This window comes from Physella acuta, unplaced genomic scaffold (genome assembly GCF_028476545.2).
Source record: "Physella acuta isolate Inbredline_101_S28 unplaced genomic scaffold, ASM2847654v3 ptg000676l, whole genome shotgun sequence".
Classification (NCBI taxonomy): domain Eukaryota; kingdom Metazoa; phylum Mollusca; class Gastropoda; family Physidae; genus Physella; species Physella acuta.
The window spans coordinates 1-23,564 of NW_026732195.1; the positions used below are offsets into that span (position 1 = coordinate 1).

At 36.2% G+C, this 23,564-nt stretch overlaps 2 protein-coding genes and 1 pseudogene across 2 annotated transcripts; 2 read left to right on the forward strand and 1 right to left on the reverse strand.

Moving 5' to 3' along the window:
* Positions 1 to 1,496: 1,496 nt before the first annotated feature.
* On the forward strand, positions 1,497 to 2,871 carry LOC131949149 (uncharacterized; the record flags this gene model as incomplete). Its single annotated transcript, XM_059310924.1, is given in 2 exon segments — positions 1,497 to 1,622; positions 2,688 to 2,871. Coding segments are annotated over 2 exon segments (255 nt in total), but the record flags the coding sequence as incomplete, so codon positions are not given.
* A 3,342-nt stretch (positions 2,872 to 6,213) lies between these two features.
* Positions 6,214 to 12,706, reverse strand: LOC131949150 (zinc finger protein 208-like; annotated as a pseudogene).
* A 5,997-nt stretch (positions 12,707 to 18,703) lies between these two features.
* LOC131949153 (single-stranded DNA-binding protein, mitochondrial) lies at positions 18,704 to 22,723 on the forward strand. The gene is made up of 6 exons (XM_059310928.1): positions 18,704 to 18,853; positions 20,629 to 20,749; positions 20,867 to 20,986; positions 21,114 to 21,201; positions 22,197 to 22,285; positions 22,431 to 22,723. Exons 1-6 carry the CDS (start codon positions 18,830 to 18,832, stop codon positions 22,487 to 22,489), a joined length of 501 nt encoding a protein of 166 aa, XP_059166911.1. The 5' UTR covers positions 18,704 to 18,829; the 3' UTR covers positions 22,490 to 22,723.
* The last annotated feature ends 841 nt before the right edge of the window (positions 22,724 to 23,564 follow it).

The window sequence follows — 23,564 nt, forward strand, 5'->3', positions numbered from 1 at the left end:
ATATGTCCCTTCATTTGAAGGGATCCAAAATTTGCAATTTTATATGTTAGTAAAACATTGTCTATTGTTAGTACTCGCTTGTGCCTTAAATGATTTCAAATAATTCTAAAGCGTTGTTTCTAGCTAAAATTAGGTTTTAAAACTGTGGCTCTTAAAATACCATTAAGAAAATTTCACTCTTAAAAGTAATATGTTTAATGAAGTTTTTATAAAAACAAAGAACATGTTTTGTTTTTATGCTCCTTGGTGTTATTTCTTTCTTATACTTATAGACTTAAGTGATCTAATTACAAATTGCCTCCCTTGTTTGACTTTTGTACTTACAAAAGGGAGGTAATTTTCATTAGGCTATGAATTGATTCAGATGCCTCACTTATAACAGAGCCTACAACACGCTGAGAGTAGATTGGTGGTTAAATAAAGTTATATTGTGTTATGTTAGGTATTGGTGGCGATACAGAATAATATACAATATTTAACACTCTACCTTTAATTTTTTTACTCTTTTGAGTCTAGAATTTTTCCGTGACCAGAAAGATGCGCAACGGAAAACAACGCATCGGAAAAAAGCGCAAAACAAATGCGCAACGGTAAAAAAGCGCAAACAGAAATTTGCTCACATAGAAAAATGCGCATAGAAAAAAAGAGCAAACAGAAAAATGCGCATACAGAAAAATGCACAAACAGAAAAGTGCGCATACAGAAAAAATGAGAAAATAAGAAATTACGCACACAGATCTTTCGTCAATTATGTTTCAAGCACACCTCTAGATTTTTATTTGTTATTTGGCTTTTTTTACTGTTTATTCATGCAAAAAAAAAAAAAAAAAAAAAAAAACGCTTGCTCGCATGAATATGTTGACCCAAAGATTGTCAGCACGATTTTTTTTTCAAGCTTTTCGAAATTAAGTAATTTACCGCTCTCCGTCTCTTCAACAAAAAAAAATATTTTTTTAAACAATCCACTTCTTCAAGCAAGGCATAGGCTGGATTTTCCTTTCTAGCAGTTTTACATTTAGCACACTTAGTTTCTTTGTGATATCTACCATGACGTTGAAAGTTTTAATTCGGGATGGACAATTTAAAATAAAGTACATTAAAATAGGGCGCAACTTAATATTTTAATAGAATAGCGAGTATTTATTGTTTATATTTATTATTAAATCGTTCAACATCGAGTGTTGCAGAAAAATATTTTTATGAGTTTTAAAAATAAAATAATAATTAATATTTGTGCATGGAGCAGAAGAGCCGCATCTTGACATCAAAAGAGCCGCAGGTTGCCAACCCCTGGTCTATGTCACTGATTTGTGCTTCCTGTTAAGAAAATTAAAAACTTTATATTTTTTAAACAAAAGATGTTCTGAAGACCGATCATGGTGAAGAGAGCGAGGGTCTACAAATGATGCCTTGTGATTTTTTCCAAATTTCAACTAAGCCCCGCCCAATTAAAAAAAATGTTTAAATATAATTTTTGTTTGGTTTCGCTTGTCTAGATAGTACTCTCTAAAGCTCTGGGCGTGAGAGGAGTTGTGAAAAAGTCACGTCTGCTGATTATGCTGGGCCAGACCAGGATCCATCTTGATGACGTGGAGGGGCTCGGGCACTTCATGGAATTAGAAGTAGGTAACCATTTTAATTGGGGGGGGGGGGGGAGCAGAGTTACTTCCAGGCATCTCTTCGGGGGGGCTAAGCCCCCCCCCCCCCCCCCCCCCGAAAAATTTTTACCGCCCCCCCGAACGAAACGAAATTTATATAATTTATATAGAAAATTTATACTTTTAACAGTGTCCGCCCCCCCCGAAGAAAGTCTACCGCCCCCCCCGGAGAAAAAAAGTCTGGAAGAAACACTGGGGGGGGGGGGGGGGGTTGAGGAGTTGGTGGTGGGACTGTCGATTAATGAGTTCACTAACTTAATGTGTAATATTACGCGGTTTCCATAAACGATGTTGTGTGTTTAAGTACTTTAAGCTTGCAGTTTTAAGACACTGCATGTTCAAGTGTCACACTTTTAACTGATATTTACTCCTCCCCCCCCCCCCTAAATCCTTATCGTCATAGAATGCCAGACCCTCGTCCATAGCCCCCCCTCCACCCCCTTCAAAATTTATTTTTCAACCAGCTACTTCTTTCTAAATTATTAACTGTAATCGGTCAATATTGAGTTTAATGATCAATTTTAATTCCAGTTCACACAAAATCGTTCTAAAAAACGGAAAATGACGTCTGAAATTCAGTTTCTACATTATTATTTCTTAAAGGGCTAAATTGTGTCATCACTCTTTCAAAACCTCCCCCCCCCCCCTCAAATGTCCTTAGTAAACAATTTTTTTTTTAATTATCAAGTGCATACAATAGCAATTAACTCAATTACTGAAAAATAATTTAGATCTAAGTGCTTTGATTTAAAAGAATATTTTTTAAATATATATTTAAATAAAAAGTGTTTTGCTGAAAAATAGCCCAGTTTTAATAAGTTCAATTATTATTTGACACATTTTTAAAAAATCTAAAGAACTGCTAACAATGTTAAAGTTAACGAAACAACAAGAATGGATGTTTTAAAAAAATTGTTTCTGTAAGAACTGGTATTTCAATATTTTTAAAAGTGTTTTACCATAAAATAAGATATGACCTAGCATAAATATATTTTTTTTTTTCCTACCAAAATATTTTATTTTCCGTAGGTAGTTCTTGGTGATGATCAGACAGTGGAGTACGGCCAACAGATAGCCAGTGACATTATGAACAAACTAGAGATTAGTGAAAACGACTTGTTACATTCGGCCTACATGGATATGCTTCTAAGCAAATAGTATGAGGATGTTTTGCCTCATGTGTTTATCTCATCTAATTATGTGTTTATCTCATCTAATTATGTTTCAATAAACAAATTTTGTAAATGCAGTTGTTTTGTCTGTTTGTGAATATTTAGAAGTGCTTAATTTTGAAAAAAAAAATCCTTAAGCATTCGTACATAAATAACGTCACACTGCTTTGGGGAGGGGTTCGTAATTTTGTGACCATGTGTAGTGGGGGGGGGGGGGGGGGTTAAAGATAGTGTGACGTCACTTTTTAAAACAGTAATGTCTGAAACTGAATTTTAGCCGTTATCAGAGGCGTAGCGATGGGTGCAGGAGGGGGGGGACACATATCCCCGGGCGCCGACCTTAGGGGGCGCCAAAATGGGTTGGAAAAAGTAATCGAAAGTTTGAGGGGGGGGGGGTGCAAATTGAAAAATTGAGGGGGGGGGGGGAATTGTTGCAAATCGAAAGTGGGGTGGGGGGGGGGGTGCAAATCAAAAGTTTGAGGTGGGGTGCAAATCGAAAGTTTGTCCCCGGGAAGGGTCGCTACGCCTCTGGCCGTTATTATAGTTTATAATGAAATCGACGTTTAAAAAAAATGCGACTGTGAAGGTGATTTTGGGTTACAGCCTTTTAGGGGGGTGGGGGGGTGGCTAGTTATTTGTGACGGGGTGGGGGGGGGGGGGAGATAAATTCGTCAGAAAAAACGTGACGTCACGCATGGATGTCACACCATCTGAACCCCCCCCCCCCCCCCCCCCCCAATTACGGACCACCCTCACCCCCTACGAGTGTGACGTCATTTATGGACGACCCCTAAGTATACATTTCATTCTACTGCAGTCTGAGTTACAGTAGACGTAAAATTTTGAATGGAAAGTCAATTATATGTAAAATAACTGTCCTCGTGTATACATTTGATTGTACTGCAATGTTGATTTCTTGGTTGGGGCACTGGTTCAAACATTTGAGATGGTAGACTCATGTATTTATGCAGTCTTCTTCGTTCTTAATTGTGATATATTTTTATTGATTTTCTCAAACATAATTAAATATTATGCGCCAATATGGTATGTGCTATATGGCATTAACTGCAGCCTGCTTTTCATACTGGGTGTGTTACCATAGCCTTTCTCCACCAAAGAGTAATCCATATGAGACTAGACAATGTTATTGTTATTATACTTGCACTATCTTATCAAACAAGATCAGATAATTCTCAGAACCAAAGATACTTGTATTTACTGCACCTTCAGTTTTCCAAAGAATAAAAAGGCAACAATTAACAATCAATATAAATAAACCAATACATCATCATGAACATCATTTGGAGCCAGATAAAGATGACACAGAACAAATAACTCTTGAGATTTTTGGTTGGCTGCCCATTCAATAACAAGGGTGATGAGCAGAGATAAACTTGAAACAAAGTTGTGTCAAAGGATATATTTCAAGGGAAGTAAGTGAGACTAAGGGACATAATTATGTAACAGAGTTATCACCAAAAAGCACTTTATTCAAGAAAACATTTGGCAATATTTGTACACTTATGAGCTATAGTTTATAATATGTCAACAATAATGGCATTTTTTAACATTTAAATAAAAAATATATACAATGGTCTACATATAACTATTATAACTCTCAAAACAATGTACGTTTAGTTTTCCAATACCACCAGCTTTAGGGGATTTAAACTTACAGAAGGATAATTTATTGCAACTTCACGTGAGGTCAGTGTGTTATTTAAATCCAGGAGAAATATATATATATATATATATATATATATATATATATATATGTTCTGTTATTTCGCTAAAAACTGGAAGACATCATTTCTAATCAAAAATACAATAAGACCTAATTAATGGTATACTGATGCAAACATCTTTTTTTTCTCAATACTACTATCAATCCGTTAAGTAATTTGAGGACAAAGGAGCTATGGTGCTGGCATTCATACCCTCTACAGCACATAGATAAGAACTAACTTGTAATTCGATATCATATATGATATTAGCTGTTTTCTGGTTATAAATTAATGTAGAGAGAATGTTTTGTAATATATTCATCTTCTTCAAAACTAATCTTTTTGGGCTTTATCTCAAACAAAAATTTATTTTAAAAAATTTCATGAAATAAGCATGCAAATACATTGCTGTTAGCACATTTTAGTCTTTTTAAACACAATTTGCCAACATTATCAACAAATCATTGAATGTAAACTCACAATGGAATGTTTAAAATTATCAACCAGTTTTTTTTGGGTAAATAAATTTTCAATAGAGAACACATTGGATACCCATAAATGTAAGGTGTCAGATAAAGCAAAACATATAAATATAACTACCAGTAATAATTTACAATTTAAAGCTAGGAGTATCTGCATGACTAGAAATATATTTATTCTGCTAAAACAAAACACAACTTTGTTTCACTTAGGTTACTATTGTATCTAGATCTAAAAGCTCATTAAACCACATTGTTTAATTTATATTCAATGTAAAAATTGGTTGGTTTGAAAAAAAAAAGCCAAAAGCTCATTTAATAATACTAATAATAAGACTTAAAAATGTATCTACCCAGAAACAGATAATTATAAGCCGCTTAAACAACAATTTAAATAAATGAAACTAATATCTGATCAGATAAAAAATAGAAATAGTCAGACAGGTTTTTAGACGGATTGTTTTACCCAGTTCATGTTATAACATTGCAAACATCATTTTAAAAAACCCTTGAAAAAAATCTGCCCATTTTTATAAATTTACTCTGTACCTGTATGCCAAAACTGAAGCCAACAGGGATGTCTAGGGAGACTGCAAAATTAATAGCTGGGGATCAGATGAAATGGAAGAAAATGGTGGAGGCCCTATGTTCCATAAGCATCAAAGAGGGTTAAGTCACCGCTATGCCAAGGTAATGATAATTTTAAAAACAGTATTTTTTCTATATTTGTTTATGTCAATACAGATCCAATTTTATGTGAACCAAAAAGGGAGATAATGTTGAATAACTCAAAAATATGTGAATCATAAAGGGAGATAATGTTGAATAACTCAAAAATAAAAAATATGATCAAATGCATTGTCAACAGTTTACTCATCTGTTGTGCGCAGCTTTGATATATATATATATATATATATATATATATATATATATATATATATATATATATATATATATAATATAGTATCATTTAAAATCTTTTGAAACAGCAATACATAAAACCATTGTATGTTGACAGTAAAAATAGCTGGATGTAACTTTAATTTAAGGCCAAATACTCTTAAAAATACATCAACTCACACATTTTAATTTATTTGATAAAACTTTTAACAATATAGAAAACTTTATTACAATCACACTCAAATATGCAATCTTAACACAAATAGCTAATAGGGCCATATATTTGTTTTATGAATATATGTATATGCTGTGCTGCACTATAATAATCAAACAAATAATAAATAAGCCTCATTAAATTGACAAACTGAGACTAAATTACGACAATGTAGTAATTTTTGTGTTTGAATACACCGTACACAGTAAAACCATTCAACTTAACTGTGAAATAATTATGAGAAAAGTTTTGTAATTTGACTAGGTGTGTAAAACTGCTAACTCAATGGTTAAAGAAACACCTTTTAAAAATTGGAACACACCAAATAAATAACAACAGCTCTGCTTCAACATGAGATATTTGAAGGCATGTGATCATTCTCCTCGTGAACATTTTTGCCATGACAAAAAGCTTCCACCACATGCTGTAAAGATTCATGAACAACAGCCGAATCTACCTCTAGGTGTTCATCTACTACTTCATGCAGCGCACTTGGATCACTGATAATAATGTTTATCTCATTATTTTCACCCATAACAATCTCCACATTTGATGTGTCATGGTTAATCAGCCCAGCGGCTATCGTATGCTTGGCAAAGTTCTGATTGTCTTGGCTGACCAGAATTTCATAGTCCCCACTTTCGTGGGCAGCTTTGATCATTTGTTCCACCATTGGCTCTATCACAATGTCCTGAGAGGTCTCAACGTCATCATCGTCCATCACTTCAGTTTTTGTCACAACACCGTCCAGTAGCTGCTGTATGGATGAATCACACTTTTTCGCCCTTGTTTTGTACTGTTTCCGAACTTTACTCACTTTACAATGTTTACGGTTGTATAATTTAGCTTGAGAAGGAGCGATAGGAATGGGGGTCTCCAGTTTCATGTGCTCTTCGTACTGAAAGAAGTCCTCCTTGTGAACTCTCTGTACATGCATCTGCATATGCTTTCTCTGGGTGCATTCTTTGTCACACCAGGCACAACGGTAATTTATCTTCTGGTCATGCGTGATTTTGTGACGTTTAAGGTGACATTTGAGGGCAAAAGATATCTCGCACTGATCACACTGGTATGGTTTTTCACCTGTATGCTGTGACAGATGAATTCGGTAGTTTCCCTTTTGAGAGAACCCCCTATCACAAAACTGACATTTAAAAGGAGTTTCTTTAGTGTGAATTAACACATGAACTTTAAGCTCTGGTTTTGTACGGAATGTTTTGCAGCAGATTGTGCAGCTGTGAGGCTTTTTGTCCGTATGGCAACGCTTGTGTTTTTGGAGGTAGTCGTTTAACGCAAACGATATCCCGCACAACTCACATACAAATTTACCACCATTGTGGTGAACTTTACGGTGCTTGTTCAACTTCTGTAGAGTGAGGAAGTTCTTTTTGCAAGTTTCGCACGTGTATACAGCCTTTTTCCTGTGCCTCTGCACATGCTGTCTCAGAAGGATGTGGTTCTTGAAATCCTTTTTACAAATTGCACATTCTAACTTCATGTTGACATGTATCCTTATATGTGTCCTTAAGGCTTTGATATCGGAGTGTACCTTTGGACACGACGGGCAGTGATAGTTTCCTTCTTCGTCTTGATAAATATCTGTGTTGGATTTTCCTGCTTTCCTGTAAGCAGTTATGTCCATTTCACATTTTTTCAATGCTTCCTCAACCAGGCCTTCCTCTTCTTCAACCGGCAAGCCAGAATCAACAGCGTGATTTTGCAGCAGATGTTTTTCTAATGCTTTATAACCATACACCAATTCGTTGCAAATGATGCAGGTGTTTGAGAGCTTGGAGAAGCCAGCGTCTTCATGAGATTCAGACATGTGCCTTCTCCAGCCGTGTATGGAGCTACATATCTTAGGGCACAGGTGGCATTTGATAATCTTCTTCTCAACTTTCTTTTCATTTTTATTCATCTCAAAATCACTATGCTGCCTTTTTTGAAATTCCAAAAATTTCTTAGTAGGTGGGAAATGATCCTGGCAATTGAGAGAGATGTGTTTCTGTAAGTATTTTATACTAGCGTACATTTTACCACAGTTGGGACAGCCGATACCAGGGTGGGCAGTTTTCCAGTGTAGTCGTCTCTCTTGAATTTTGTGAAAAACTACACCACACAAAGTGCAGGGTAATTCTTTTTTTCCAATGTGTTTTTTTAAATGTCTGTCCAGCATAAACTGGCACGGGTAAGTCTCTGAACAAAGTGTGCACTGGAAAGCGCCAAGAAGTCTGAGGATCTCAAAACATTCGCCGTGTACTCGACTCCTGTGTTCCCTGTAATTACTGGCATATTGAAAATACTCTCCGCACTCAGCACACTCAAATGTTGTCTCCTTTATTGGTGGTGCATCGGCGTAGCTGTTCTGTGGTAAGGAGTCAGTGGTACTTGTTTTTGAATCTTTAACTTTAAATAGAAAATCTTTGTCCACGACACTTATTGTCAGATTTGGTTTCTCAGGTGGCCATTCCGGTCGCATGATAACATAGAACCTATTCTTAACAGCACTTGAATGGTTTTGTGTCTCAGCACAGTCTGCGTTCAAAAAAGCAGAGTTATTCATTTTTAGTTTGTCTTTTAAAGTTTCCTTGAACCCTTCTGGGTAGAACTCTTCATGTTCCTCAAGCTTGTGATGCCATAAACCAGAATAGGTTGTAAACTGCAACCTGCAGGTCTGACATCTGACTTTACCGGTATCGCTTCTTACGCCGCCACATTCATCTTCTTCATTATCGTCATCATCTTCCTCAGCTTCAGTTTCTTTTGATGCATCATCACCATTGTCATTGTCGCTCTCTTCTGCTAAATCCGCTGCTTTGTCTTGAGAAATGACCATTTTTTTCCTCTGCGCTCATCTCATCAGATACTGGCCTTTTTCTAAAGCGAGCACCATGACAATTATTGTTAATGTGTCGCCTCAGCATAACGATATTAGTAAACTGTTTACCACACAATGCACAACTTCGTGCAGGATGTGACATCATCCAATGCTCTTCTCGCTCCTTGTGCGTAACAAAAACTTCTTTACACAGTGTACACCGAAAACTCTTTACCTCACTGTGTCTTTTTCGCTTTATGTGGATATCTAACATAAATTTATACGGGAATCTCTGTCTACAAAATTCACAAGTAAATTCATGATTCTCCTGGATGGCGGTGGTCTTTTCAAAAGAGTCGATGGCTCGGTTGTGCTGGTATTTGTTATGTAGGAGCCATGTGCTTGAAGACTGGAATATTTGATCACATAAATCACAACTGAAGTAACGATCTTGGGGATAAGACTGAGACACTTGGGGCAACCCATTCTGTGGGGAGCCATTAAAATTAACAATTTTAAAGTTAATGCTGTCCTTATCTTTTTGAATCAACAGCCCGTGACCATTAGGTTCAAGTTTTGGCTCCATGATTGTGTAATATGCTGATTTGTTGGCTGTCTCTGCATTTTCCAGTAATGGTTTTGAAGGTAAAAGATGGAGTTTGGTCGTTTCAAGTGTATGATTAAGTGCTTCACGCAGAGATCTTTTCATCACAGGATTTACTGCATCATATTTTTTCAAAGTCTTAGGACCCCTGATGCTACTTTTCTTTAATTCATCATCCGAAACAGCAATTTTATTCCTTGTATTTTTTTCTATATTTATGTTATGGGAAAATTTCTTATCTAAGTTAACTTTTTCTGAATTCTGATTTATAACTGAGTTTATATTATCATTATGCGAAGAACCATTTTTGATGCAGAATTTGACATTACCATAACTTTTGCCATTTTCAACCGTACCTTTTGCAGGAACAAGTTTCGGAGGTTTGTTTTTGTGTCTTTCAGCAGCAAGGGCTAAAGTCATGAGCTGAGTGTTCCAAGATGCTGGTAATACAATTGACGAGGAGGAAACCTTCCCCAGGGTTATGCTGTCCACGTAATCGTCCCCGAACCTGGAATTTTTCGCAGGTGTGCGGTTGGACCTTCTGGGCTTACTAGTAAAATCTGAGGTGGTTCTTATTTGGGGATAGTTTTGTGCTGGAATTCTGACTTTAGGTAGGTTCTCTGGCTTGGGAGTTACTTCAATATTCTTCTTCTGTTTAGGTGGCCGCCCTCGTCTTTTTGTAGGGTTTTCAGCAAACACTGATGAAGCCTGTACAATACCAATCTTTGAATCAACACTCTGCATGGGCCCATGTGAAGATGAGGCTGATGGCGTATTTTTATCATCAAATTCTGGAAATGTTTTTACCAAAACACTTTTATTGCTTGTTGTTACTGAACTATCATTTGTAGACAGAAGCTGAGCCAAATCAATTTTCACATTCCCTGAAGCTTTGTCAACAACAAACTTCTGTAAGAAATGAGAAAATGGTATCTTTTCAGAACTCAGTCCATCTTTGGTCTCAATCGTAATAAAAGTCTCAGAAATATCAAGTAATTCTTCTGATGAGGAAGATTTAAATGTTTCATCATCATTTCCACTCTCTAATTCTGAGCATAGAGTTTTTTCTTCCTGTTTTGAAGCTTCATGTTTACTTGTATTCGTTTTATCCTCAGATTCCCCTTTAGTACTTTCTTTCACATTCATGTCAATAATAAGACACTGGTTTAGATCAAACGGAGTATCACTTTGTTTTAAATCAGGATCAGTTACTTGTGTGTTCTGCAGCATGCCGTTATCATGGGTGATTGCTGAAGGTGCCGGACTCTGCATCCTATCTGGCTTCAGTTTAATTTTTAAAGGCGTTTTAAGCTTCTGGTTTGTGTCTGAAGGTTGGGTTGAACCAGACACAGGTGCCAGAGTAGTCATCGCTTGGAGATATTTTTCAGTAGGTTTTCTTTGTCTTTTGCTTCTTGATTCTGAAGGCTGTTCTTCTAGTTGATTAGATTTTAAGGTCCGCTTCATTTTTCTAGCTGCTTTAATATTTTTAAAATTCTGAAAAAAATTGTAAATATCTATGTCATGTATATATCTATATCTATCTATATTGATATCTATTTGTATATATATATATATATATATATATATATATATATATATATATATATATATATATATATATATATATATATATATATATATATATATATATAGGCTACTGTTTATGGGTTACTAATAATTACTAAGGTGAAGGCCTACAGTGATGGTGTAGAGTGTATTCAAGTGTAGTGTATTCACCAGTACATCTAAAAACTAATTAAACAGTAGTAATAATATTAATAGTATTAGCGTATTAGTGAATACAGTTAAGTAATGTTACTGTAATTACTAATTAGTGTAATACAAGTAATACAGCTAGCAGCATAACAAACAAACCACTAGTAACTACTGCAACCGAGACAGATGCTGAAAAATGTATTCCTTTTACAAAAATATGAATAAATAGGCCTTAAAGCAGAGTTTCTTCCAGGCATCTCTTCAGGGGGGGGGGGGGGGGGGGGGGGGGAATATGCCCCCCCCCCTAAAAGTCTGCCCCCCCTCATAGAAGGTCTACACCCCCCCCCCGAACGAAATTTATATAGAAAATATATACTTTTAACAGTGTCCCCCCCCCCCCGAAGAAAGTCTACCGCCCCCCCCCCCCCCCCCCAGAGTTTCTTCTAGACATCTCGAAGCGAGTCAGCCGCCCCACCCCGGAACGAGATGAATTTTATATAGTAAACATATACTTTTACTAGTGTCCGCCCCACCCCAACCCCCCCCCCCAAAATTTCAAGTGCCCCCCTGGAGAAAAAAGTCTGGAAGAAACAGTGCTTTAATTAAAGTAGGCCTATGTTTATTTAAAATAATTAATTACTTTGAGATTTTTAGTTAGTTTATCAGATCTCTATTGTTACACTATTGTATTTGCTTAGACTTTAGTAAAGTTTAGTTAGACTAGCTAGAGTTAAGATAAGACTATCTAGTTTATTAGTATTAGGGTAAATGTTGGTTGTTAGTCGTTAGTTCAAGATTTTATTTTAAATTTTTAAATGTAAACTAGATTCTAGATCTAAAAATAAAAAATAACCTTAAGGGCTTATGTAATATGTAATATGTCCTAACTAATCTATTTACTTATTTACTAACTAAATTTAACTAAATGTATGTATGTATGTAATATTAATGTAATGAGTTCTTAAACCGGTGAATGCACTGGCTCTTTGACGAAAATTAAAGCCTCTCTTATTTTGTTTGTTGTTTTCTTTACTTCAGCTAGGCCTAGAATAAGATTCTAGATCTAGATTCTAGGCCTAGTCTAGATTCTACATGCTGGATTGATTTCGTTTCAGACTGATGAGGTTCGAATCTGAATACTAAACTAACAAAATTGATTTTACTTTACTAGATTCTACTGATCTATTACTCTTGGGGTCTCTTGATTACACCTTAAGCAAATAGATGTAGATTATGCGAAATTGCGTCAAACAGTTTTGCTTATTAGGTTTTGATTATGAACACCGAGCCGTAAATTTAGATTAAATCTTACAACAGAATTTTCACCATCGAAATTGAAAAATCATTTATGATCAAATGAGAAGTACACAAACATGGCGTCTGAACTCAGTGTTGCTTTGCGCATGCGGGAGCTCGACTTAGACTAGATAATGATGTTAGGCCTAGTTAATTATTAATATTATTATTCACTTATAGCGCCTAGACAATAGTCTAAAATTATAGTAGATCTAGTAAAATATTATTACCGATATTTTATCCGACTAGATCTATCTCATCTAGATCTAGATCTAGAGAGATCTAGGCTTATTGTAATTTATTGTGCAGATTTCTTATATTGTATAAAAATCTATAGGCTTGATCGTATACTAAAGTATAAAAAGTGGCGTCGCCTCTCCATCGGACTCAGTTTTTAGCGGCTTTATTTGCGCCCATTGTAAGCCCGGCAGCTCTTGCCTCATCTTTCTACTGTCCTCCAGTGTTTATTCCAGACATTTTTCTCCGGAGGGTGGGGGGGGGGGGGCGGACTGTTGCAAGTATATATTTCTATGTAAATTCAATTTCGTTGGGGGGGGGGGGGGGCGTAGAGATGACTGGAAGAAACTCTGTTCTCATGCTATGCTTTATCCATCCCCATTTTCATGATTTAATGTCCCTGTCTATTGGATGTTGGTTGGTGTTTTGCCACTGGTCTTCTGGATATTTTGTCAATCCGTCTTATCTTGAGGATCTGTCTTACATATCTGTAGGTTAACGACTGTAGCCTGTCTCAGTCTGTATTAAAATTTGTTTTGGTAAGGGGTCGATCATAAATGACGTCACATTGGTAGGGGGAGTGGGGTCCGTATTATAGTATGGCTTTTTGTGACGACGTGTGACGGAGGGGAGGGGGGGGGGGGGTAAAAATCGTAAAAAAAAGCGTGAAGTCTTTTATGGATGACCCCTAACCCTTCAAGTCTCGGAAACAGAAATCAATACTGCCTTAACATATGTGATGAAGATTCTCATCTTGATAACGCTGTGTAATGCCATATCTGTATCTGGCCTTGTTGATACGGGGGGGGGGGGGGGGGGCGATTTACTTTTTATTACTTTGTTTTGGTGTTAGGAAAAAAATAATTAGCGGGGATCGATCAAATGCAATGTGGTAGGTATTTTAAATACTCCTTTTATTTATTTTATACACTGAACATACTGTTTACTAATTATTTTTTAAAATCAATAACAGTTAAGAAAAAAAATCTCGTGAAAATCTCGACGTTTAAAGACCTCGAAAAAACATGGTTTGGCAACTTTGTCCGTATGCTTATGTGTGTGTATGTATGTATGTATGTGTCTGTATTCTGTGAACACGATATTTTGAGTACCGTTACAGCTAGGCTGGTGAAATTTCATATATATATATATATATATATATATATATATATATATATATATATATATATATATATATTTATTTATGTTACGGTCAAAGCCCGAAGTGCGGCCAATGCGCGCATTGGCCGGCTCTCTTGGCCAAAGCCCGAAGAACTTAGCACTAAGATCGTATTTCGTACATTGGCCGGCCAATGCGCGCAATGGCCGTGACGTACTGGCCAAAGTCCGAAACGCTTAAACTTGACAGCGTATTTTGTACATTGGCCGGCCAATCCGCGCACTGGCCGGGATGTCCTGGCCAATGTTCTATCTAGACTAAGTTGTGATCGCATTTTCATTATTCTGGGTGCGTTTTCATTGAGAGTAACGTATTGTTTAGCTCTTGTTTGTATAGCATTCTATATGCAAGGGCCGTCAGACCATGAGACAGACATAGCAGATGGCTGTCAAAAGAAAAAAATGTAAATCCATGTTAGTTTCCATATATGGGCTCTCGATAAAATAGTTACTGAGGAAGATCTTGAGAACATTGAACAAGAAATGGAGGTTGCCATAAATGCAACGACATCCTCAGCTAACACTGCCGTGGCGGAACGCCCAGACCAGTTGCGTGACAATTATGTGGCCAACAGATTCTATAGTTTGTGAAAAACATTGTAGTGCAGCTCATTCTTTTGGATCCTGTGGCAACGATGTCCATGCTATTTGTGGAATACCCAATGAAGCAGACGAATGGTACGGAGGGAACATTACCTGCAGATTGTGTCACAACAAACAAGACATCATGGAACACAGATCAGCAGCTCATACTGGCTTGCAAACTCAAGGTGCTAAAATGCTTAAAACATCAAATACAAAATTTAAAGATTGTGAAGTGGGTGACAATGTACGCATCCGTTTTCCAGATGTTGACAGAGGTCACGATGATCCCCGAAGCGCGATTGCAGTTGTTATAAGCGTCGAGGGCGGTTTCTACAAATTAGGAACGAAACATGGTGTTCTAAAACAACTGTATGCTAGAAGTGAGTTTTCAATTCTTCACGAAAAACTGCTCTTATTGTCGTCAGTTGGCACTGAGGAAAAATCACTAAGAACCATCGCATTTTCACAATCAGTGACCGGCGGCCAAGGCTACATTCGCTGCAATTGCACAACTAAGTGCACAACAAATCGCTGCAAGTATAAAAATAACAAGCTGCTATGTAATTCTAAATGCCATAAAAGTTCAACTTGTTGTAACAAATGATGATATTGATAGATTGAGTAGTACAATAAAAAATTTGAATGTTTCTGTCATTTACTTTAACTAATAATCAATAAAGACTTAATTTCATGATCCTTACGGCATAAAAAAACAAAGTCTGCTCATCATCTTCTAATTCGGACTTTGGCCGGTCGTCCCTAGCCAGATGATCTTCTAATTAAGACTTTGGCCGGTCCACCATGGCCAGTCTGCGGATTGGCCGGCCAAAGGCCGAAATCAAGCAAAGTTTCGGAGTTTGACCGACCTATGGGAGGCGATATTGGCCAATGCGCGGATTGGCCGGCCAATCCTAGCATTGGCCGACTTCGGGCTTTGACCGTAACATATATAATATCAAATTTGTAGTTCTGTGTCAACTTTTCAGCGATATCCGGTAACCAGAAGTGGAACTTATTCTACTTTCATTTTTTCAAAAGCCTTTAAATTAACTTGAGTACTGTTTCTGATAGATAAACGAAATTTCACATATAAGTAAAAGATCTAATTCTTTGCCTACTGTCAAATTTTGAGCAATTTCCGTTTACCGGAAGTAGTACTTTATGCTGTTTCTCCACAAAACGGCTTCCGTCATTACGCCTCCCGACAAACAGGCGCCTGTCATTTTGGCTCACGACAAATAGGCTCCTGTCAATTTGGCTCCCGACAAAAAGAACACTGACAATACGGTTTCTGTAGAGACTAAGTCTCCCGGAAAAACGGTCTCATTGAATATGACACCTGCCAGTGGGACCCCTTTATCAACATTCTTTAGAGTTAACTTATCCAACACACTTAAGTAACACAACGTATGCATCTCTTGTTCGGCAGGCATTATTTTTATAATAGTTTATCTATTATAAGAAATAGTATGTTTTAATTTAAGGGTCATCTATCTATGACTTCCATAAATGAGTCGGTTATCGGCTGTTCCAACTCAGTGTGTGGGGGTATGCTTGTAGGTTATCAAAACAAAATGCCGTTATCCTGTAAACATAATGTAATAGATTGAGATAATTGTGAGGCCAAGGGAACTCACTCTTCTGTATTAGTATTATATTTATTATATATGTAAGGGACATCACTCAAGATAACAATATAAATATAATACTAATACAGAAGAGTGAGTTCCCTTGACCTCACAATTATCTCAATCTATTACACATAATGTATATCATACATTTACACTTCTGTGCTCGCTTATAAGCAACAGATCTTTATTGTTGTAAATTAAACATTATCAAAATTTTAGTATTAGCTGTTAATAAGTGTTAAGGGCTCGATTTGTTTGTGAATTGATGTTGGTCATGAAAAACAATTGCATTCAGGCATTTAAAAGAGATTACAGTGATAGTAGAGGTACTACAAAATGGTTACTTTTATGCCAATAGTGGTCATACGATTCATTTGTCTGGAGCCAATATGTCGGGAGCCAATAAGTCGGGGCCCTTTTGACTGGGCTAGTTTGACTGGGTCGTCTTGTCGGGGATCCATTTGACGGGGGTCATATTAACGGGGCCGTTTTGACGGGCCCGATTTGTCCCGGGCCGTTTTGACAGTGCATTCAGTGCACTTATGGGGCTGCACATCATTTGTCACGCCAGAAAACCCCATAAGAAGAGAGAGAAGCTGACTACATTGGACACGTTCTTCCAATCAGTACCAAGTAACGTAAAGTTCCCTTTCAAAAAACCTGACGGGTTTTTTTGTTGTTGTTGTTTTTTTTTGTTTTTTTTTGTTGGTCACGTAAATTTTTTTATAACAATGGTAAAATAGTTAAGTTAATGGCAAGTAAGGAAGAGTTCACCTGTTTCTGTGACCACCGGCATATGAAGGGATAGTAGTATGGTCAGCACATAATATGCCCAGCCGCCTTTACTCACCCTAACGTGAATTAGGTGGACGGTCTACTCAGTTGAACCCGGATTCAAACTGGAAACCGTACGGGTTAGCAGTTCAGCTCTCCACCACTAGGCCACTCCAATCTAGTCTATACCCCTGTAGGTCAGCTAATTCAAGCTCAAAACATTTATGCATGGTCACATTGTGTCGATGATTATGCTTACAATCTTCGTACAAAAATTAAAGTATCTACACAGTGGCGTCGCTAGGTCGGGTATTACCCGGTGCGGCACTTCGTGGTGTCACCCCCTCCCTTTCAAAGAAAAATCAATATATATATATATATATATATATATATATATATATATATATATATATATATATATATATATATATATATATATATATATATATATATATATATATATACACACATACATATGTGTGCGTGTGTGTATGAGTGTATGTTTATAAGCTTTAATCACTGCAGACTTAATAGTAACGATGTTTATCTATAGTCTGTTAATAATACAATTGGATGTTGCATTGTTTTCTCTATTGTTAGCACGTTTACGTCATGGTGTCACCCCATCCTCTTGTAAATATTATAAAAATTGTCGATTTTTACTTAAAAGACTATTTGACTTGAATTAATCATTATGGAACTGGCAAAAAGCAGTTTTCTTCTGTACATTTTGCAATTTTTTTGCAATATGGTGTCACCCCCCCCTAAATGGTGTCACCTGGTGCGGCTCGCACCCTCGCCCCGCCTCTGTATTTACATCTGAAAATATATTCAAAACTAAACTTTTTTCTCCGGTGTGTGTGTGGGGGGGGGGGGACGACTAAATTTTCCGGGAGGGGACGACTAAATTTTCCGGGAGGGAGGCGGACACTATTGAAGTATATATTTTCCATATAAATTCCCCCGAAGAGATGCCTGATCTCGTTGTGAATTATAACTATGTAATATTATTTCTGTATTCCAAATTTGTGATGATATGTCTTTCTTATTCAATTTCTTTTCTTTTTTAAAATTAAAATGTTTATATCATGTAAAAAAAAAAGGCAAATGTGATAAAAGACCAAGCAGTCATTGCTTTTGGAATTTGAAACTTGTGTTTCCCACAGACATACAATACAGTGTTTGGTTTTTACTTTTTTATTTTTACACATCGAAACAAAGCGAACGGTATCGCATACTAAGTCCATGGGAAATGTTTTATAGATCCAGAACAGTTTCTTCAAGGCATCTCTTCGGGGGGAGGGGGGGAAGCACCCCCCCCCCCCGAAGAAAGTCTACCGCCTCCTCCTCCCTCCCCCTCCTCCCCCCGAACGAAATGGAATTTATATAGAAAATAGTTACTTTTGACAGTGTCCGCCCCCCCCCCCCCGAAAATTGTTGTCCTAGCGCAGGGGTCTCCAAACTACGGCCCGCGGGCCCTCGAAGTCCTCTCATCCGGCCCGCGGAGATCTTTTTGTCTAAGGAAAAATCGTTTGTTGGTGATGGCTGAGGAACTTTGCCCAGAAAAATTAAAGACATGCCTGGAAGAAACTGGCCCCCGAACTGAAATTTGATAGTTAATGCGGCCCTCGGACTGAAAAGTTTGGAGACCCCTGTCCTAGCGGTAGAGCGATAGGCCAGTTAGGATTTAGCTTATGCCCAGGGAAGTAACTCTCACTGTATTTCGATCGCATGTGTCGGCTAGAATAGTAGAAGGTCATAGATCTAGTTTGTACCCGATCATTTAAGTTTATTTATTGTAACAGACATAGAGTCTAGGAATCGAACAAAAACTGCTTCAAAATGCTGAGAATACTACAAAAGAGGGTGAGTTATGATGATATTATAATACCCTAAAGTTAAAGTCTAAAGATTTTAGTTTAAGACCCAACAAAATCCTGAATTTTGATTTCATCATCGACATCAAAGAGTCGAGTGTAGACTGTGTAGAGTCAACAAAGACATCAAGCCCAGGTGCAGGTAACAGCCAGGCACCTCTAGATCTCTAGATCATTTTAAATATCTAGATCTAGACTAGATTCTATAATCTGATCTAGATCTAGATTCTTAATCTAATCTAAAATTCTAAATCTCTAGCTAGAGGCAGAGGACTTAAAAATTAAAATTAAACTGAAAATTCATTTTAAGACATTTTATTTATAATTTTAATCAATGGACCCAAGCGAGGATAGTCTCAGAGTCGAAGGTTCTAGATCTAGGTATTCAAGATGCCCATTAAATATTTTAATATTGTAATGAAAATTAAAATGAAGTGACTGCGCGTCTCTCAGAGCGTGGCCTGTAAGGATGTGACTACGCTTCTCGCAGGTTGGATTTGCCATCTTGTGATTGAAAATGCTTACTTTTTCATTCTCCAACACATCCGGTGTTATTGAGTCAACAGTGTGCCAGCTGTAAACTGTAGTTCATAGACCCAGAGTTCGAACCCAAGGTCAGCACGACCGGTTTTAGTGACTTTTTTACATTTTTTTTTGTTTCATATTGAAAATATGATGTGTGATTCTTTTTTTTAAATAAAATTTCCAAACATCGTCACTGCCGTGATTGCTTGCCTTACGTTTACTATCCCGTGGGTGGAAAATCCCACCACGGTCGGCGAGGCCACTGAGTTCAGCAGGCCTAAAGCATACGTCATAGAATGAACACAAGTTCACAAGATTGTCTGTGTCTTCACTTCTCTCTTCCTTCCCCCCCTCCTCCTCAAGCAAATTGAAATTTTTTTTCATTTCACATAGGATAATAATATAGACTTAGATCTACTATGACGCATGCTAGATAGCTGTAAAACAATTTACTAAAGGACAGTTTGATTAAGCTAGATAGCTGCTAGATCTAGGACTGTCATATGACCCACTACAGACACTAGTGGTTTTTTTTTACAAGTATTAAACTAGATCTAGATCTGTGTCAACATTAAATTGCTACCACGAAAAAAAAATCGGGCAGTCCTGATATCTGTTGTTTGTTTTTTTTTAAGATCGCGTGCCACCTACGGTATAGATTGAGCGTAACGTGGCGTGAACCACGCAAAGGCGGCCATACGCGCAAATGCGGCCAAATAAAAATCTATGTTTCATGCGGGCAGGTGGTCCTGGAAAACTCATAGAATTTTAAAAATTGTAAAAATCTTCTGGAATTCTCATGAAATGTTAATTCCGAATTTTCCACTGATGTTTTCAGTTAAATATTTTTGCAAAAGATTGAGAAAAAGTAGATCTATTATAAAATATTGCAGTTCTTTGAAGGACAAATACATCAACCGAGCCCGGTTGTGTTTGATACAGCTTGTTTTAGGAAAAATAAAAAATGACCTCATGGCCAATCTTAAATAGAAGTGTTATTCCTGCTGTGCGATGCGCTCTAGGCCTACTATGTTCTGACCTCAAATGAGCTCACTGCGACCTTTGTATATTTTCTTGTTGGGGGGGGGGGGGGGGGGAGATACCAGTGACAAATTGTAATTTAATTATTTTTACGGCCGCTATGAAGTCAAAATATAGGCTATAACTTTACAACATATCTAACAAAAATTTTAATACTTGTAGGCCTAACTAGTTAATATTAAATTAATATATTTGCAGGTTACAGCTAGCATATTTACACAGTCCAGCAGATTAGCATCAACCGGAAAATCCGATTCTGCAGAAATTAACGACAATCAAGAGGAAGAAGAAATATCCGCTCCCAGAAGAGCTGAAAGAGGTAAACTAGTCAACTATAAAGTCAGGAAGATACACAGTTATTTTGGAAATAAAAAAATTGTCTTATTTTTTTTTTTAATATACTAGATTTTCATTGTATGTCTTGTTTTATCTGCAGGTTTAAATAAGGTCACGCTTTTAGGTCGAGTTGGTAGGGATCCTGAAACCAGAGGCTCAGAAGAGCACCCTGCACTTATTTTTCCTTTAGCAACTAATGCTACGTACAGAAAATCTAATGGTATGTAACATCATGTCTGTTAATGTTACCTCATTCTATTATTGTTAGATTACTAACAAGTGAAGTTTGTTTAGTGTAAATTATATACATTGGAATGATTCATTAATGGATTTAAAAAATCACTTAGGCGAACTTATGACCAAGACTGACTGGCACAGGGTTTGTGTTTTTAAGCCTAGTCTCCGAGAAAATGTTGCCACCAGAATCAACAGAGGGTAAGTAAGACTTCCCACTTATCCTCCACAATAGCCCAAGAATGTATTGCCAGGGCAGAGATGCCTACTGTCCCGTCAAAAGCGGTGTTGTTCAACCTGATTTTACAAAAAAAAAAACTATTTCCCTTTTGCTGTGTTTCCGTTTCCAATAGGTAAAATAGATCATGTGTAAAAACCAGCTGCTGAGCTCAGTTTATGCGTCTTTAAAGACAAGCAATTTTTTTTTTAAAGTTATTGTCCTTTCATTCAGTGTTATTTTTCCCTTTTTACTTTCTCGTATATACGAAGTATAGAGAAAGTCTTGTAATCGTGCAAAAAAAAAAAATCAAGATTATTACAAATCTCGACGTTTTACACCTCACTGATACGGAAAAACATAATTTTGCAATCTTGTCTGTCTGTCCGTGTGTAAACACGATAACTTGAGTACCGTTACAGCTAGGTTGATGAAATTTCATATATAAGTATTTTATCAAAATCGTAGATCCGTATCAACTTTTGAGCGATTTCCGATAACCGGAAGTGGTACTTTTCCTACTTTGAATTTTTCAAAAGCCTATAACTTGAGTACTATTTCAGATGAGATAGATAAATGAAATTTCACATGTAAGTAAAAGATCTAATTCTCTACCTTCTGTTAAATTTTGAGTAATTTCCGTTGACTGGAAGTAGTACTTTACGCTACTTCCGATTTCTCAAAATACTAATGTAAATTTTAAAAGTACTAATAATATTGCGCACTATTATGCGTTTTTTTATTTGGCGTTCACTTGGTGTGCAATTAATTTGTCTACGAGATTTTATTCTATTTTTAAAACTTTAAGTATTTAAAATGGATTAAAGATCATGTCTATAGCCAGAGTTCCCATCCCCTGTTATTTTATATAAGAATATTCGAGAAAGTTTAGGGGAGATCACTCCCGGTTTATTTTTAATAATACACATTTTAAAAAGTACACTGAAAATGATGTTATTGGATATTTTTTTCACTTCAGGGACAGAATTCTGATAGAGGGATCATTGTCATACCAAAGATATTTGGATGATAGTAAAAGAGAACAGACCGTAACCTCAGTTATTGCTGGTAATTAATTTTCTTTTTATTCATTTTGAAGCAAATATTTTAAATTTCTATTGTAATATCATTCAATTTCACTATAACATAATTGTTGCATTATTGAGTACTAATAGTTCTTTAATGATGTTTGTTAAAATGTCTCTCCACACAGATAACATAGTGTTTCTCAGCAGAAGGGCTGTCCAGAATGACAGTGAAGGAGAAAACTAACATCCACATTTACAGCTTTGTATAGTTTTGTATGATTTGGTACATAAAGGTCCATTTTAATTTGTAGTTCCATTTTATTGTGATTGCACAAGTATTACATGAAGTTGCATGCATGGTGTTCATTTAAAGATATGATAAAATACTACCAAGTACTTTATTATCTTTGTCCTCATTTATAATGGAAAAAAGTGTCTGTTGGAGTATGAAAGATGAATTTTTCAAAATAAACACAAGTTAATATCTGTTTCTTTGTTTTTTTGTCTGGTCTTTATTTAAGATTCAGTTCTTGTTACTAGATTTGAGCTTGTATGTTTAGCAGTATTCTGTTATGAGAAATAATTTTATGAGAAATAATTGATAATTTTAAATAATCAAGTTTACAATTTACATGTATTTAATCATTGCTTTGCCGTCATAAAATCTAGCTGAATGCAATGACAATTATTTCAACACCAACATAATTGGCGTGACTTTTTAACAGGATAAAATTTATAGCGTTTCAAAATGTAAGAAACCGCTGTAAACTTGCATTTGTAAACTGATCTCTAAAAATCATTTTTTAAAATGAATACTTGATAATTTAAATAAATCGCTATTAATATACCAATCCACCTCATGAAAAAAAATGTATTTGTAAGTGATCCTTCAAAAAATATATATAAAAACAATGTATATTATAATAGAAGCATTGGTTTCCAAATTTAGACCAAAATAATCTTCAAGTCAAAGAAAATTGTGCTGCATCTTTAAAATTTCACAAGCTGCTTCTAATTGACTAGGCTAAATTAATAAATAACCATTGAATCACTTGCCATTTGATATTGGATCTAAAATCATTCAATTAGGAAAGTTTTTTTTACAGTGAAAACCATTGATTGAAAGTAATGAAAGAGTCATTTATTTTCAACATAAGTGGATGAAAACATTTTACTTGTAAATGTATCAGTTAAGAGAATAAATTGGACATTTAGTAAACCAGATCAAACTTTTAAAATAAATTTTATTCCTGTATTACTTATAGGACCCTGTACTTAAAAAATCCACCTACCTTTGAATGAATTAAATAATTTAGATA

Coding starts and splice junctions, on each gene's coding strand:
- LOC131949153 (XM_059310928.1), top strand. CDS start 18,830: ATGCTGAGAATACTACAAAAGAGG. Junction 18,854..20,628: donor TGAGAATACTACAAAAGAGG/GTGAGTTATGAT, acceptor ATATATTTGCAG/GTTACAGCTAGCATATTTAC. Junction 20,750..20,866: donor TCCCAGAAGAGCTGAAAGAG/GTAAACTAGTCA, acceptor TTTTATCTGCAG/GTTTAAATAAGGTCACGCTT.